The 17986-nt window shown below is 61.2% G+C and overlaps 1 protein-coding gene across 1 annotated transcript in view; it reads right to left on the bottom strand.

The window, feature by feature from the left end:
* Positions 1-17986, bottom strand: part of TMEM104 (transmembrane protein 104) — a 34290-nt gene that overhangs the window by 8241 nt on the left and 8063 nt on the right. The window contains exons 3-7 of the mRNA XM_056138426.1: positions 16577-16658; positions 16180-16270; positions 15752-15832; positions 11969-12068; positions 11498-11603 (exon numbers count right to left, since the gene is read on the bottom strand). Coding sequence (XP_055994401.1) covers positions 11498-11603; positions 11969-12068; positions 15752-15832; positions 16180-16270; positions 16577-16658 — 460 coding nt within the window. The remainder of the gene's footprint in view (positions 1-11497; positions 11604-11968; positions 12069-15751; positions 15833-16179; positions 16271-16576; positions 16659-17986) is intronic.

Below are 17986 nucleotides of genomic sequence, written 5' to 3'. Positions count from 1 at the left end.
CCGCTCTTTCAGGCGGGGTGTGGAGAAGCTGTGACCTCTTATCCGAGTCCATTATCACCGCGAGAGTGAGTGACAGGCCGCTCAAGTGCCGCTTAAGGAAAAGGCACTAATTAGCCAGCCTGATCCACCAGTCAGCGCCGGGGCGGGCGGGCACGGAGGCTTTTGGAAGGAGCCAGGCCACGGAGCCCTGGCGGGGATCCCCCTCCTGGGCCGAGGGAGAGGGGACTGGGACACAGAACCCCCAGCCCCAGCCTTCTGCAGGCAGGCCAGTGATGGGGGAAAATTACCTCCCAGGGAAAATCTTTCCACTGACGAATTTCTCGTTGAAGGAAGAGAGTGATGTGCCATATCGCCTGGGCCACGCAAGCCACCAGCCACGGGGGTCCAGCGGGAACTGGACTCCAGGGTTGGGAGTGCTCACCTCCGACCCTGCCGAGGACCACCCCCTCCCCAACATCTGGGGCTCATTCTGGGCAGACGGTCAGCACTCAAAACTGCATTTATGGGGCTGGAGCGATAGCACAGTGGGTAGGGCATTTGCCTTGCACGCAGCTGACCTGGGTTCAATTCCCAGCATCCCATAAGGTCCCCCGAACACTGCCAGGAGTAATTCCTGAGTGCAGAGCCAGGAGTGACCCCTGAGCATTGCCGGGTATGACCCAAAAAGAAAAAGGAAAAAAAAAAGACTGCATCTATTTATTATATTCTGGAATTACCACACGCGGCGGTGCCCAGGAATCACTCCTGGTGGGCTTTGGGGACTTTTATGTGGTGCCAGGGATCAAGCTTATATCAATCGTGTGCCAGGCAAGTTGACCCCCGCCCTGAGTGCCCTTGAGATGGCAGTTAGGGGGGTGTGCAGTGGGGGAGGTACCCAGAACCAGCCCCAGAGAAGGGGGGATCTTGGCCAAAGGGGCTTCGTCCACCCAGCACTGCCACCACCCACATGCCTGCTGCTGCCCGCCTCGGAGGGGGCCAGGCTGGCACAGGGCACAGGCTGGGCTAATTAGGAACAGGTGTCCTTGGCACATGAGTCAGAGTCAGACACGCTGGGGACCACATGCTTGTGCTCCGGGTCGACACAGGTGGGGAGAAAGGCAGCCTGGGGTCCCACTGAGTTCACCTCAGCCAGCTGCTGGCCAGTTCAGCCTGGCCCTGGGCTCTCCCCGCCCCCTTCGAGGGCCTGCAGCAAGCCAGGAGCCCGGCTGTCCTCTGGGCCCTCCTGTCTGGCCCGGATGACGTCACAAATGAGCTGATGGAGCCACTCCCCAGCCCCCAAATGCCACTGCCGGTTTGGAGGCTCAAGGACATCCTGAGCGGGCTCCTTACGACGGGGGTGGGGACAGACGAGACAGAGACCAGGAGGCAGTTCTGGGGTTCCGGTGAAGGCTCCAAGGCCGTCTCAGGGAAAGTCGGAGAAACTTCGCCAGTCTCCCCTCCCTGGCTGGATCCAAGAACCCCGGGGGGTCTGGGGGATTCCAGGGCGTTCCTGTCTCTGGGGTGCTGCTGGCCAGGCGTTGGGGCATCCAAACCTGTCTCTGGCCTGGCACCAGCCCCGTTCTCATTTCAACCTTCCACCCCTCCACTCCGTCTCCCCCATTCCCAGGTGGCTGGGGGTGGGTTCCTCTAGGTTTTTTTTTTTTGCTTTTTTGGGGTCACACCCAGCAATGCTCTGGGGTCACTCCTGGCTCTGCACTCAGGAATTACCCCTGGTGGTGCTCAGGGGACCACATGGGATGCTGGGAATCGAACCTGGGTCGGCCACGTGCAAGGCATATGCCCTACCTGCTTTGCTAATGTGCCCCCTGTCCTAGGCTGCTTTGTGCCTACTGCAGGCTGGACTATCCCAAACATCTATCCAACATCCTGCTCTGGTAGAGAGGGGCTAGGGGACCCCCTCCCGCCACTCACTGGCCCACGCTCTCCCGAAACAGCGAGTCAGGAAGGCAAACTGGGGCTGCCTCCCCTGTGGGCCCCGGGTTCGGTGTGTGTGACAGCAGAGAGTGTGAGCTGGCAGAGGGACATGCGTCTGTCCCTCGAGGCTCAGGCCAGCCCTGCCCAGTTGCCCGGGACCCTGGTTGGGCTGCCAGGCTAAGTACAAAGGAAAAATCTCAGAGAGAGGCTGGGCACAAACGCTCTGCGTTTTCATCCCCTGGCACTAAGCATGGCTCCTGCCTCAGGTAAGGATCTCAGCGCCGCAAAGCCTCTTCTTTTTTCTTGGTTGAGCACGTTGGGAATTACTATTTGTGCATCAAAGGAGAAATGCTTTGGCCTCCTTTGAACTGTTGCTTTTATGAAATTTCCCTTCTAGGGAGCTTGGCCTGGGTCAGGAGTGGAGGAAAATGGGGAGCGGCTGAGGACGGCTCCTCCTGGCGCCCTTAAACTCGACCAAAACCAACGTTTCTCTCTTCTGCCTTGCAAGAATTCCTCTGACTTCCCGGCATTCACCATGATGAAGGGGTGGGGTGGGGGGCCCAGCCTCATCCAACGGAGACTGACCATCCCGCTAGCCGCCTCTGCTGGACCCCACAAGGAAGGGGTTTGAGCCCTGGGTGGGCTGGGGCCATTCTGAGAATTATTTTTTAAATTCTTATTTATTTTTGTTTTGGGGGCCCATATGGTTCCCCTGAGCCCCACCAGAAGTGATCCCTAGGTGCAGAGCCAGGAATAAGCCCTGAGAAACACCAGATGTGGCCCTCAAATAAAAGGTTAGTGGGGGTGCCGGGTGCTCCACACCCCAACTGCCTATGGATTTGCCGCCATGCTCACCTGCCAGAGGGGGGCAGGCTGCCCAGGGTACCCCGTGACGCCTGCCCGTCATCCTGCACCCACACCCCAGCTCTTACCACGAAGGTACTGAGGGGGTAGATGATGTCTGGGGAGGCCCCGAGACAGCAGGGGAGAAGCGACACGGAGACTGTAAGCAGTTTGGGGCCTGACCCCCACCCCCCGATGCCCCATAGGCTGGGGGGGCTCTGCAACAGGCTGCAAAACGGATCCCGGAAGCTCCCGCCAAAGGTGCGTTCAGGCTTGCTGGGCGACGCTGAGCCTTGGACGGGGTGCTGAGGCTAAGGGAGGGGTACTGGGAAGTGGGAGGCAGGATATTTCCAGAAGCCGGGGAGTAATGCACGAAAAGACCCAGGCCCATGGGTGTCTGCAGGCGCGGAGCAGACAGGAGGGAGCCTTGGTCTACAAATTGCTAAGAGGCCCCGCACCCTGCACCCCTCCCTGGCTCAGGCTGCCTCAAGGTCAAGCTGTGGGAGGGGTGGGTGGTGATGCCTGTCGTGGCCATCAGCCCAAACATAGGCCCTGGACGGAGACAGGCGGTCATCCCAGAGACAGCCCTTGGACGGCAGTGGGACTCCCAGAGCGCTCGGCTTGAAAGTCAGGATGCGCTGGACGGCTGGCGGCTGACACGCCCCAGGGACCCTGCCCCTTCGCTCTGGGCTCCCCCCCAGGCAGAGAGGGAGAGAGACTCTTCACTAGTGACCCAGTTTATCAGTGAGCCGGGCCCCTCCTGAGCCCACAGTCGAGACAGGGTGCTGGGGTCACCCCGGGATGCTCCATGGGCCTATCCTGTCCTTCCAGGACACAGTGTCCCCAGGGCCCAGCCTCTGGAAGCAGGACAAGTGCCTGCATTGGTCCTGGGTTTGGGCCACGTTTGGGGGGTGACTCCCAAGGGGGCACTGTGGCTGCTCTTTCACCAGCGCTCCCTGCACCCTGCACCCCACATTCCTCCACACCCCAGCCCCCAGCTGGCCCCCCCTACCCAACCTGGAGGCACATCTGTTCAGCCCCCCTTCCGCTGGGGCGGGGGCTATGTGGCACCTCTGAGGAGGAGTGGGGAACCCTATTCAAAATGCACTTTGTTCTGCTTCACTCTCCCAAGGCCTCCCTGGCTCATGCAAATTAATCAGATGCCAGCATTAACAGTCGCTGATGGAGCCTCTGCCGGCTCGGGGCTGCGGTGCTCCCCAGCCCGCCCCCGCCCTGTGCCAGTCTGGCCAGCCGGTGCCAGGAGAAGGATGTGCCCACTTCCCTGCTCTGTGCCGCTGGGTGAATCGGGGAGGACTCGAGGGGGGGGGGAGACTTTAGAACGAGGCACTTTGACAGGAACCTGTCAGGGCGCAGGCTCTGCTCCCCAGACACTCCCGAACAAGGAGCGGCCTGGCTGATCCTTCACAGCCGGTGGGCGGCCAGAGCCCCTGGGCATGTGGATGGAGATGGGCAGGGAGGCGCCTGCAGTTTCTGCCATTGGTGGAAGGTACCGAAGAACATTCCACCCCCCCCCCCCGGGGGAGCTATGGGAGAGTGGGGAGGGTGCTGGCCTCACACACAGCTGACCCGGGTCCGATTCCCGGCTCTGGACATGGTTCTATGAGCCCATTAGACATCATCCTTGAGCACATAATCAGGAGTAAGCCCTGGGCAGCGTCTCCACGCCCCCCACCCCTATTACTTACTTTGTCCGCTGCAAAGAACCCCAGAGAGCACAGCACCTAACAGACCTCACTTCAGTTGATCTGAGCTTTGGGGGAAATAAAGCAAAAGCGGAAGGAGGAGCTGTGCTGACTTCAGCAAACTTCAAGGATACAAAGTTTCCAGGTGTTACCTGGAGGCACTGGACAGCTGCAACTCGGAGAACTGAACTACCACGCCCTACCAAGAAAGCCTCTAACCAAGAAGCTGTTGCTTGTTCAGGGCTGGAGTGGTACTTGCCTTGTGTGCGGCCAACCCAGGTTCCATCCCTGCCACCCCAGTTAGGTCCCCTGAGCCCGCCAGGAGTGATCCCTGAGCACAGAGCCACGAGGAAGCCCTGAGCACTGCTGGGTGTGGCCCAAATGTTTCCCTCCCCCCAACCCCCAACACTAAACACAGTGGGAAGCAAACAAATCCATCTTCTCCAGGTGTCTGAACCCCTATACTCTCTCTCCGGCCAGAAAAATCAACTTTATAGGGCAAAATAGTTGTAGCAAAGACACTGTGGGTTCCTATCTCCATCCCCTCCCCAACAACGCACGCGGCTGTTTTGGCTTCTGTGCTCAGCATGGAAGGGGGGAAAGCGAAGGAGATGCAGTGTGGGGGAGGGGGAGCACACACAATATTGGGGGGGTGGGCTGGAGCAGCCTCTTGAGGGGATGAAGACCCAGCTGGGGGGAGTTAGAGACGGGGCAGGATCACCCTGGAGCAGGTCCAGGTTTATCCCAGGGTGCGTTTCCCTACGAACGGGGCCCAGGGCCGAGGTTCAGGGTGTGCCTGGGAACCATCAGTGGGACGTGGGGATGAAAATGGTCCTGAAAAAAGCACAGCACAGAAGGCGGCTGCGGGGGAGCACTCCCCACCGAGACCTATTTGGAAGGTTCCCAGCCCCGCGGTGCGCAAGAGCCCGCGTTTGGTCATGCACGCGCCCTGCTCTCAACTGCAAACGGCCCCAAGCCTGCTTGTCTGTACAGGAACCCACTGAACTTCCTTTGTTCCTTTTTTTTTTTTCCTGGCCACTCCCGGTGGTGCTCAGGGCTTACTCCCGGCAGGACTCAGGGGACCATCCGGGTTCGGGGGATGGAACGGGGGTCCACAGCGTGCAAGGTAAGCGCCCTACCGGCTGTCCTAACGCCCCTCAGCTGGACGGCTGCGCCCACGCCCGTGCACATGCGGACACCTCCCTTCACTACGCAAAGGGCTTCTAGAAATTCTATTTATAAACTCTGACTTTCCGCAGGGCGCCCTTGGATACACTTGGGAGCGGCCTGCCGCGGGGCCCCCAGCAAAAGAAGGGGTGATTTGGACATGCAGAGCCCGGGGCTGGCTACCACACTGGCCTGGCTGTGGGGGGGGGGGTTGGAGGTGGGGATGAAGGGCTGAGAACACTGGGCGGTGTGCGTGCGTGGGAGCATGCGTGGGACTGCACGTGCGTGCCAGCGTGGGGCGTGTGTGGGAGCGTGCGTGCGCGCCAGCGTGGGGTATGCACAGGGCTGTGCGCGTGCGTGCTAGCGTGCGGCGTGCGTGGGGCTATGCGTGTGCGTGCATGAGTGCGGACGGGTGAGCAACGACGTGTGTGCTACTGTGCATACCTGCGGGACAGGGTGCGTGTGTTGCGTGACTGTGTGGGTTGTGCATGCATGCGTAATCGCATGTGTGTGTTTGATGGCATACGTGCTCCTCTGTGTGCGCGTACGTGTGACTGCATGCGTGGATGTGCGTGAATCCGTGGGCACGTGCCAAGGCTCTGCACACAACGTCTCATTCCAGTGCTCTTCCTGAGGAGCAGCACGGTGGGGGCGGAGGAGGGATGAGAAAGACTGGGTTGCAGCTATCCTCTCCCCCAGCACCCCCGTGCAGCGGCCCCCTCAGTCAAGGGTTATCCTTGGGCATGGACTCGTTACTGTCTAGAACGTTCTACTAGGGACACTGGCCCGGTGAAGAGGGGGGTGTGGGCATTTCTCAGGTTCAGGAGCCCAAACCCAGCATGCCTGTCATGCTGGAAGTCAATGGGCAGCTTCGTGGCCTCAGGGACCAGCTGCTGACACCCCTCCCGCTGCTGAGGGTCTCCGGTTCCCATTCCCTGGTGTCCGTGCAGGTGGGGCTGGCAGAGGATGCGGGCGTGATGGATGGCGGACTCAACGCCAGCCGACAGAACCCGTGTCCCTCAGAGCTGCGTTAAAAATAAAAACAGCCTCTCCATGAGCCCGAGCTGGGAGCATGAGGCCAACAGCGGCAGGTGGGAGGGGCAGGGATGGCAGACAGCGGCCACTGGGGCCAGGGGTGGCCTCTACCAAAGACAGTAGTGATGGTGAGGGGTGCAGCTCCCCGGGGGCCCTGGCCGGAGTTCCCCCACCAAGCTGTTGGGAGTAAGGGGAACTTCATTTAGAAGCAGGTGGGCAGCGGGGCGAATGGAGAGGCCCTGCCTCCAGATGGCGGGTGCCAGGGAGGACATGCAGGGGAAGGAAGAGTCTGTCCCGGTCCGTTATTGGTTTCCTTGAAAGAGGAAACATCCTGCACAGGTGCTGCGGGTCTGAGCCGCACTGTCCGTAGACTAGCAGACAGGCAGCTTCTGTGTAGGGAGCCCCACATTCTGGGCACAGGGGCTGGGGGAGCACTGCATCCCGATTCAGGAGACCCCCGATGCTCACACTGAAGCCCTGCAGACCGGCACCCCGCCAGGTCCCTGTGGCCCCTTTCCCCGGGTGAGTGGGGGGACGGGGTCATTCCGAACAAAAGGGAACTTTCTGGAGTCTTTCAGGACTGAGGACGCAGCATTGAAAAGAAGCACTGGGGTGGGGGTGGGGGCGTCCCCTAGCCGTGCTGGGAAGGGGTGCTTGGCCGTCCAGCCAGCCGGGCTGTCAACACTCCCTTCACCCTCCGACTTCCCCGCCCCGAGCACACGCCCAGGGCAGCATGAATGTCCATTGTCTCCCACCCACTAGTGCTTAAGGAAATAGGCGTTGCCCCCGGAGATGGGCAGCCATGTCCCCAGGCGCTCCCAGCGTCTGAGTCTTGCCACCCTGCCAGTCAGTGCCCGGACTTGTTGCCCGCTCTCAGCTCTCACCCCTGACGTGTCCTCCTGGCCACTTCCTGCCCCAGAATCTGAGAGGATAAATATGCAAGTGATGGCAGGGCTGACCCACTTATTAGCAGATGCCACAGCCCCGGGGCACAGCGGCTGAGGCTGAGAGAACAGAGACAGCGCAGGGACAAGGGACTCGTCCTTGAGAAGGCGGCGCTGCGAGAAGTCCCCTTCACTGTCCAGGAGCTGGGGGGGGAGGATGGAGGGAGGAGGGTTGGAGATGGCAAATCCATCAGGCACCAGAAGGTTGTGCAGACCCAACTCCCGCCCCCAGACTCTGTCCTTGGCAGCCCCTGCAAACGTCAAGCATCAAACATGAAAGACAAAGGAACAGATGCGTGTACCCCCTTCTCTCCAAGCGTCCCCAGCCCTAGTCTAGGACTGTGCTGTATGTGCCGGAAAGCCCCACCCACACCAGAGAGCCACGCCCCATGCCCGAGAAGCCCCGCCCACACCAGAGAGCCACGCCCATACCTGATAGTCACATCCCCCTCTGTTTCTCCTCCATACAGTGGAATGGCTGATGGACTACTTAACAGGTAGCAGGGACAACGGACCAGGGAAGGAGCAGGTTGCAAGCATCTGGGTTACCCACACAGATACCCTAAGAGGAAGGGCCCTTTCCAGCTTGGCATGGCCCCCCTGCACCCTTCCCCTGCACCTCACCTTACCCAACCATCCCGCAGGGTGACCTGTTTTGTCCTAGGCAGCCCACGAGGTCCCTTCCACTCAGCATCGCCTGCTTGTGAGTGAGCATCCAGTCTCCAGACAGGGTGCATGGTCATGCCTGCTGGACCATGGAAAAGGGGGCACCAGGCTCCTGAGAAGGGTGATGAGGAGCTCTGGGGGAGTCCCACTGCCTACCCCCCAAGCTCCAGCACCCTCAGTCGGCTTTTGCGGGGGAACCTTCCATTTGGCCAGGGGCCTCCACTGCTCCTGTCAATGACACAAATGCCAAACACCATCCATCCCCTGCCACGGAGTCCTGAGAGGTGCCCCATCCCCAAAGTGAGGTCCTGCTGAGTGAGAGTGTGGGACTCAGCCATGCGCCCAGCAGAACCTTCTGGGTGTGATGCTGGCAGGCAGGCATGGAGTGCTAAGACCCAGCCCACAGACAGACGGCAGATCCCCAGGTAGGTTCCTGGGCCCCCCCCCCCCCCGGGGACCCCGTGCTCGTGAGGAAGGAGAGGGACAGTCTGGGGATCAGGGGCATTGGGTGTCCTGGTGAAGAGGGGCATTGTGGGTGCAGTGAGGAGGAGGGAGGAATTTTCCATTCCTTAATGCCAAACACAGTAACAAGTCTCACAATGGAGCCGTTACTGGGCCCACTTGAGCAAATCGATGAACAATGGGAGGACAAGACAAGACAGGAAAGTCACAGACTTGGGGCTGGAGCAATAGCACAGTGGGTGGGGCGTTTGCCTTGCACGGGCTGACCCAGGGTTTGATTCCCAGCATCCCATATGGTCCCCCAAGCACCGCCAGGAGTAATTCCTGAGTGCAGAGCCAGGAGTAACCCCTGAGCACCGCTGGGTGTGACCCAAAAAGAAAAAGAAAAAAAAAGGTCACATATTGGGGGTGGGGAGCTGTTGGCTTGGGAGGGACCCCAAAGCCCCACAGGACTGATCAGGCTCAGGCAGGCACCTCCCTGGAGGACTCACCCACCCAGGGAGACTGGGGGTGGGGGGACAGTTCCAAGTGTGCTTTCTTAAAGCCCCCAAATGAGCCGTCTGGGCCCGCCCCATCCAGAACATGCTTCCTGGGGGACCAAGGGCAGGGGGCAGGCAGCGGGCGGAAGGCACCTTTGAGTAGCACCTGTTATTCCCGGCTTGGCTTTGCAGTTTGGAGAAGTTAGGCCAGCAACTGGCTTTGAAGTCGCTTGAGGAAGAAACGCAGGGGGAGCTGGGGCCATAGTACAGTGCGGAGGGCGCTGGCCTTCCACGTGGCTGACTCGGGTTTGATCCCCTGAAGCCTGTAGGGTCCCCAAGCACCACCTGAGCAACGCTGGCTGTGTCCCACCCTCCAGAGAGAAAATGAGATGCAGTGGGGACTCCTGGCAGGGATGGACGCAGACAACTTGTGGGGGGGGAGGGGCAGGGAGAGGACCCTTCCAGTCCACGATCTGCACAGGCCTCTGAGAAGGCAGCCTGGGGGAGAGGTGTCCACACCAGTGGGGGCACCCTGGGTGAAGGACAGATTCCCACATCCTTGCCAAGCCCCTCCAGAGCATCGAGAGGGGAGCACCCTGAGTCGGGGGGCCAGAGGGGTCTTTCTGCAAAGTTCTCAACTCTGGAGACACCCCCAAGTCCTCCTGCCTCGAGCTTCCCCAAGTCAGGGCCAAGAGCGCCCCAGACCCGACCCTGAAGCCCCAGCAGGAGATGGGGCGTGTGTGCACATGTGGGGTTAAGGGGTGGGGGTGTCAACACTCTCGAGAGAAAAAGGCCCGTTTCTGCGCCTCTGTCCGGCACCACGGCTGGGGGCTGGGGCTTTCACAGGAGATGTGCTGGCAATTAGTGTCATGAGTTATTCGCGCAATATCCGGGAGAGGCAGGCAGTAATTAATGCCGTCTGCACTCCTGAAGGATTCCTTCTGCTCAGGCAGAGAGCGAGCGAGCCCGGGAGGATGGGAGGCCTCCGCCACACGGGTCCACACGAACCGGGGAAGGAATACTTTAATAAGGCAATAATAACGCTGCTAAATAATTCACCAGGCAAGCACAGCGGCTCTGTTCCTGCACACCGGGTCTTGGGGTGGTGGGTGAATCCACTCCACATGGACGTTGGGACCTGCCTGCGGGGCGCAGGGTGGCACCTCTTGCCTTGGACAAGCTCCTGCATGGGGTCTCCCACCTCCCTGCCCTCCTCTCTGTGATCCTCAGTCCTCTGAGACCCCTCAGGGGGCCGACACTGAGGAGTCCCCCAGCTGTTGGGCCAATACAAAGGGACTGTCGGGTGTGGCCATGCCAGGCGTCCCACAGCTTGCCCTGCAGTTCCTACCCCTTATGCCACATGCAGATGGCACTAGGGGACAATCTCCCCCAAAGAGCCACCCCGTGGGGCGGAAGAGATAACACAGAGGGAAGGGCACCTGCCTTGCACGCAGTGACCTGAGTTTGATCCCTGGCATCCCACAGGTCCCCAGGCAATGCCAGGAGGGATTCCTGAGTACAGAGCCAGGAGTAAGTGTCGAGCATTGCTGGGTGTGGCCCCCAAACTAACCAACCAAAGAAAAGGGTCTGTCCAAGGCATAGTAGGTGGCACAAGAGCAGGAATAGAACACCCCAAAGTTCCCAGCAAGTGCAGGGGCACAAGCCCTTCCGTGGCCTGGAGTCCGGAAACCCTTGAGGAGGACTGAGGCGGGGGCTTATGGGGTGAATCAAGGCCCCAGGAAGCGTCAGCAGCCCTGGAGGTGATGGAATCCAGGCCTTTTCCTGGTGAAGCCGGGCTAGGGCGCAGCTGGCATGACCGGCCGTGACCCAGTCGAGCGGCCAACGCCCCCCCACCCCCGCAGGGTTCAGTTCCTCCACCCCTGAGTCAGACCAAGGCCACGTGCGGAACTGTGTCACCTGCCCACGGAGATCTGTGTCAGGCGGAGCGGCCGGAGAGGAAGCGGAGGGTATTAATAGACGCAGCAGCAGGGAAGGCAGGCAGGTTCGAGTCCCGGCCGCAAAACGGGCCGAGATAAATGACCCCTCTCCAGCTCCAGACCCGCGGGCCCGGGACCTGGAGTCGACTGCCCCGGTTGAGGAGGGAGGGAGCCACGACTCCTTATCCGCCCTGGTCCCTGGGCAGTGGGTGACATGGCTCCCTCTTCTACACCCTAGCACCCCAGGGCTGTTCGGCTGTTCGTGGCAGGGGGCATGGCGCCAGCCCCCAGTCAGGGAAAGCCCAAACCTGGATGTGCCCCGGAGCCCGCGGGGTGAGGACACTCACCAGGTAGATGCGGTAGGCGTCCACGCGGCGCAAGGGCCCCCAGCACGGGTCCGTGTCGTTGAACTTGGTGTCAGCCTCCACCCCACAGGAGTCATTGCCGGTGGCGCTGCCAAGATAGGACAGGTCAGGGGCCACCCGCAGGCGCCCCTCTTGCCCCCCCCCACCTTTTTAGAAAATTTCTTTTGGGGCCACACCCAGAGGTGCTCAGGGTGACTCCTGGCTCTGCACTTAGGAGTCACTCCTGGTGGTGCTCTGGGGACCCTGTGGGATGCCGGGGATGGAACCCAGGTGGGTCGTGTGTAAGGGCCGCCCCGCCGTGCTGTTGCTCCGGCCTCTGCTCCACTGAGCCCTGAGCCCCAAGTATCAACCTCTGCCTTCGAGGCCACTGGACGAGGTCCGGCTACTGGGGTCTCCCCCCCTGCTTGCTGGACAGCCCCAGGGGCTGCACCCTCAAGATGCTGGGACACGTACCAGGTGACCTGCATGAGTGAGGAGGGCACAGCGGCCGCATAGATGGCCAGGTCCCCGTACAGGTAGATGATGATGCAGAAGTAGAAAAGGTTGACGCCCACTGGAAGCAAAAGGGGCAGGTCAGACGGGGGTGTCGGAGGGGGCTTCCACAGGGGACCCCGGCATCTCTGCCTGGCCAGGGACTGCCAGTCCCCCTCCATCTCCGCTCTCCAGAGCCCTGCCCTCACTGCCACCCAGAGTCCATTTCCTGTTCAGGCTGCCCATGACTTCCGCCCGGGTGCCCGCCAGCTGCTGGGAGGAGAGTTGTGAAGGGCCGTCAGTGCAGATTCACCAGCAAGGAGGCCAGGAAACAGCCTCGGTTTCCAGAAAGCAAGCGTGTCCTTCTGAATTTGTCCACCACCAATGAGGGGAGGGGCCTGGGCTGCGCTGCCCCCCCTTCCTTCTCACCAAGAGGCCACTGCCATTTAGGTGCATGCGTGGGACACCCTCTGTCCCTCACCCTCCCAGGCCTGTGAATTCCCACCCGGGGCTGTGGGAAACTCAGAAACCAGCAGCTACCCCATATCCTGGGGGCTCCGGGGGTGTCACAACCTCGAACTCCCAGCAGACAGGTCACTCAGGCGGGCGGGCAGGAATTAAAAGAAGCCACTGCAGCCCCTCAAGAATGTGGTAGCTGGGCAGTGACTGCGGGGTCCCGGGGGATGCTATCTGAGGCCACTGTTCCTGGTAGTCTGGGGGACAGAGACAGGAACACGCGGCTCTGGGAAGGCAGCGGCCCTGGGATCCGCTTGCCACTCAAGCTGGCTCCTCCAGGCTGCCATGCCTGGCCCGGCTTCCTGCTCTGAGGCCAAGACTCGGCAGGAGCAGGTAGGCTGCTCCCTGTGGCCGCTTCCCGCCACCTGCCGGTCTACACTGGCCCTGGCTGCTCTGATCCACACGTTCCATTACTAGGTCCCCAGTGAAAGGGCCATGAGCTTCCCGGACACGGCATTTCTGAGGACCAGCCAGAGCCGGCCCTCCGAGGAGCCTACTGTGGTGGGTGGCAACCCTCAGAGGCCCAGCTGGGAATTAATCAATGGGGGGCAACTGTCCCCTGGCCGGGGACCCTTGGCAATTTGGATTGTGATGACTGGGAGACACTAATGGGGAGAGGAGGTGGGGGTGGGGTGGGGACGACAGCGGTGGCACTCAGCAGCCTGCAGTGCCCAGGACAGCGCCCCCCAGTGGGAGCAGGTGCTGCCCCGTGTCTGTGATGCCCCGTTGTAGGAGAGCTGGGGGAGGGCACGGGGCTTCCTCTAGGCTGTCATGTGAAGGAGCTTGTTTCCTGTGGGCTGGGGAACACTGGGAGCTGGGGACAGGGGCCAGACCACTCGTGGAGCCAGAGACAGAGTCCAGTGGGGAGGGTGTTTGCCTTGTATGCAGCCAATCTGGGGTTCGATGGCCCATGTAGTTCCCCCAAGCACCGCCCAGAGTGATTCCTGAGTGCAGAGCCAGGATTAACCCCAGAGCTTCCTCAGGTGTGGCCCAAATGCAAAGCAAACCACTCGTTCGTCATTCTGTCTTAGGGGGATTTTTATGGGGGCTGCACTCAGTGGAGCCTGGGGCTGACTCCTGGCTCCAAGCTCAGGGATCACTCCTGGCGGGGCTTGGAGGACCATATGGGGCGCCAGGGATCAAACCAAGGTCTGCCAAGCGCAAGCCAGTGCCCTCCCCGCTGAGCTCTAGCGCTCTCTCTCTCTCTCTCTCTCTCTCTCTCTCTCTCTCTCTCTCTTTCTCTCTCTCTCTCTCCAGCCTGAGTTCCTCATTCTTTAAGAAATCAGGGTGCCAAGAGCCATAGTCCAGTGGGGAGGGAGCTGGCCTTGCACACAGCTGACCCGGGTTGCTCAATCCCCGGCATCCCATAGGGATAAGGATGTAAGCCCTGACGACTGCTGGTGTCACTCCCAAACCCAAACCAAAAACAACAGCAACAAAAAAAAAGAAATCGGTGTGGGTTGTAAACCAGGGAAATTAGCTAGAGGAGGGTGCAGAAGTCTGTGTCCCCCAAAGTGTGGTAGAGAGAAGATTCTTGTTCTCTCACCTCAGGCAGAGAACAAGCACACAAGGGTGCCTGGACCCACCCCGCAACACACACAACAGCGCCTGGATGCCCCCCAGCCCCCCCATTCCTCCCACACAATGGGGCCTGGACCCTCCCACATACACAGACTCCCCCCAGAGACCCCCAGACACAGTGGGGCCTGGACCCCCTCACACAATGGGGCCTGGATTCTCCCCGCAGTGTGCTCTCACCAACCCCCGAAGCTCTCTGGGGAGCTGGGTCAGCAGAGGACAGAGCCTTCGTTTATGACGCCAAGACCCCCACAGTCCCCGAGCGCTGACCGTCCTAAGAGGTGGTCACAGGGATCCTGGCTGGCTCCATGCACCTCCACTCCAGTGAGTGCTGCCCCGTGGGCTGTAAGGGCCGGATGGGATAGAGAGGAGGGATACCCCCTACCTCCCAACCCCCGCAGCAGACAGAGGCTTTGCAGAGGGGCAGAGCTCCAGGGAACTGAAAACGCAGAGTCTTCTGCTGTTTCCCACTGGCCAAGGGCAGGACATTCAAAACTGAAACCCAGAGGGACAGGGGAAGAAGCAGCTGCCTCATGTCAGACCTGGGTCTGCGAGGCCTCTGGAGGGCCCTGAGCACCAGGGGGTGTCCCTGGTGGTCCCCAGTAGCCCGGGACCCAAGAAACACTGCTTCCTCGGACCCTGCCACTAACGCTGGCCCAGCTGGCAGAGTCCAGCCGTGAGTGGCCCCCAGGGCCCCTCAGAGCACACACCCTCCCTCCAAGCGCTTAGGTAGCCCAATTTCCAAAAGAACAAGAGTTGCCGAGACTTGCCCAGCGGCTGGGCTGGGGGAGGGAGGGGGCGGGATGTTTTCTGCCTGCCCCCCAGAGCCGGTCCCCCAGGGAGCTGCAGGAGCAGGACCTCACTGGGCCGGTGTGTGGGCTGTGGGCGCCCTCTGCTGGCCACACGAAAGGATCGCGCCAAGCAGGTGCCGTGCCTGCGCAGGCCAGAAGGGAGCCGTCACGCGGGAGGCACAGGACTGCCAGCCCCAGGCGAGAGGGAGGGCCAGGGGCGAAGCCGCCTGCCTTGCAAATGCCAGGACGTGGGTTTGATCCCTGGGGCCACCATAGGTGCCAGCTCTACTGTCTGTGACCCCTGGTTCCCTGAATGACTTTTGACCGCCCTCTGGGGCTGGGGGGTGTTGGACACCACAGGTGAAGCACCAAACCACGACTTCCGGCCAGTGTTGGAGCCCCCACCCAACGGACAACACCTGCAGTGTGCACCCCAAACGCACACCCAGGGTAGCAAGGACAGCGGCAATGGGAATCGGGGTGGGGGATATAAGGCCCAGGGCGTCCTGGCAGGGAAAGTGTTGGAGGATTGCCAGGTGCCGCCTTCTGGGCTGGACCCCAGGAACCCAGGAGATGCCTCTAAGTCAGTAGGGGGACAGAGAGGTAGTAGAGTGGGGAAGGCTTGCACAGGACCGACCCAGTTCGATCCCCAGATCTGGAGCGGGTCCCCTGGGCCCCGCCAGGAGTGATCCCTGAGCAGAACCAGGAGTCAGCCCTGAGCACTGCTGCTGGGACCCATCAGCTGACCGGCTTCCCAAAGGAGTCAGCTGACCACTGGCTGCTCCTCACTGGCCCCCCTCCCCAATCTCACCATCAAGGCGGACCCCGCCCCCCCAGGACCCGAGCCCTGCCCCCACCCCGCCCAGAATGCCCATGTCACCTTTACTGAAGAACATGGAGGCCATCTGTCCCATCTCCACCCGGTCCGTGATCTCAAACAGGTGCTGAGGGCCGTGCCGCTCTGTGGGGGCCGGACACAACAGGGGGGAAGGCGGCTTTTCACTGGCTGCTCCCAGGACCCCCCAAAGCTGCCAGTGCCCCACGCAAGAGCTGACTCTTGAGAAAGCTCCAGCACTCCAGCACTCCAAGTATCTGTAGGGATGCTCGGCCCAGCACTCAGCCTGGCTTGGCTGGCAGACAAGGGGGCACCGCGCACGCCTGTGCTTTCCGGGACCCGACTTGGCTGCCAGCAGGCACTGCGGCTGGACGGTTTCAGGGGTGAGGGGGGAAACTGAGGCTCGGGGCTGGGGTCTGTACCCCCCAAGACCACCTGCTGTCTCTGAGGGGGTGGCGGGGGCTGAAACTTACGCACAGAGAGGATGGGCTGTGTCTCTGTCTGCTCGTAGCCGTCCTGCGGGAGCACTTCACTGTCGGAGGTTGAGGAGTCATCTGCGTCCTCCTAGGGCCCGGTCAGCGGGGACAATGCGGGGACGGGCCAGGTCAGCAGGAGGGCGTGTGCCCAAGCCCACAGGACACTTGGCCCTTCCTCGACGGTATCCAACAAGGAAGCGGGAGACACCAACAGCTGGGGCCAGGGCAGCTGGCACGTGGGGTCCCAAGGGACACCGAGCGCCCTTGCCAGGATTACAAGACTCAGCAGAGCACGGCGGCCCACGGGGAAAGAGGGGCAGAGGATGGACGAACAAACCCCCCAGCACGGACGGGGCCTTCAGCTTGGCCAACAGCCTCCCCGGCGGACACTCACCGGGCGGGCCTGTGCCCTCTTCCAGCGGAGCTGGGCATTAGCAGCTGCCATGGACTCGATCACGAAGGTGGTGGTCACAAAGCTGCGGGCGGCGGGGGCAGGGGGGAAGGAAGAGCTGTTTGCACACTCGGTCAGAAGTCCCAGTCCAAAGTTCTTTCCTCCCGCAGACTGTTCCCTGTTCTGCCCTGGTCAAAAGTGAGCGTGCGCAGGATGCCTTGCCCTTGGGAACCTCCATGTAGGATAAATTGGGGGGGGGGGGGGCTACAGGACTGCTCCCCGAGAAAGCATCTGGGGGCAGGGCAGGCAGGGGCTGGACATGCAGGGGCTAAACTGGAAGGAGGAGTCACAGGGAACCCCTGAAGCTTCTGGAAGGCCGGGGGCAGCTCTCCCGGCTCCTCAGGCAACCGAACAGGCCACCTGCCTCCGGATAACCCTTCTGGTATCTCCAAATTTATTTTTATTTTTGCACTGGTCAGAACCATAGTACAGCGGGTAGGGCGTTTGCCTTGCACGCGGCTGACCTGGGTTCGATTTCTCTGCCCCTCTCGGAGAGCCCGGCAAGCTACCCAGAGTATCCCGCCCGCACGGCAAAGCCTGGCAAGCTCCCTGTGATGTGTTCGATATGCCAAAAACAGTAACAGCAAGTCTCAGAATGGAGACGTTACTAGTGCCTGCTGGAGAAAAATCGATGAACAACAGGAGGACAGTGCTACCAGTGCTATTTTTGCACTCCGTTTAATGGCGCGCCTGCCCCCACACGTGAGCGTGTCTACCGTGGTGCGAAAGGGTGGCTGGAGCTCAGACTGCAGGGAAAATTGGGGGAGACACGGGAGGGCCCCCAGGAGAGCTCACCCAACGAAGCGAACTGAAGCCCCAGGTCGCTGGGGGTGGGTGGGCAGCAGAGTGGACAGGATGAGACCCACGCTCTGTGCACTGGGGGTGGGGGCCCAGCCCCGAGACCCCCTGCTTCTGACCTTCACGCCCGCCACCCAGGGTCTCATCACCCTGCTCAAGTGACCACCGAAGGCTTTGCGGTGAGAGGCAGATCTGTCTTCATTATGGCCGAGAGGCTTCTCCGGGGGGTACCCAGCCTGCTCATACATCACACTCAAGCTGACGTGTGATCTGCTCCAGGCCCAGGGGGGGTGGGGGGCCCCCAATCATTTCCCACCGAGATGGCTCTGCTGAAGGTCCTTTGGAGGGGACAGTGCCGCCACAGAGGGACAAGGCAGCCCAGAACAAGTAGCCACCGGGGCTGGCAGGAGGGAAGGAACCTGGGGGGGGCACCTCAAGGTTGACTCCCAAGCCCGCCCCCCCAAAAAAAAAAGATGCAGAGAACTAGAGATGTTGGACCCGGTTCAGGTGCTCGCTAGGTCTCTCTTTGCTTTAAGTTTGGAACTGTTTCTTCCG

This window comes from Sorex fumeus, unplaced genomic scaffold, assembly GCF_029834395.1.
Source record: "Sorex fumeus unplaced genomic scaffold, SorFum_2.1 ptg000128l, whole genome shotgun sequence".
Taxonomy (NCBI): domain Eukaryota; kingdom Metazoa; phylum Chordata; class Mammalia; order Eulipotyphla; family Soricidae; genus Sorex; species Sorex fumeus.
The sequence above is the reverse complement of the archived record's forward strand: the minus strand, read 5'-3'. Positions and strand labels throughout refer to the sequence as shown.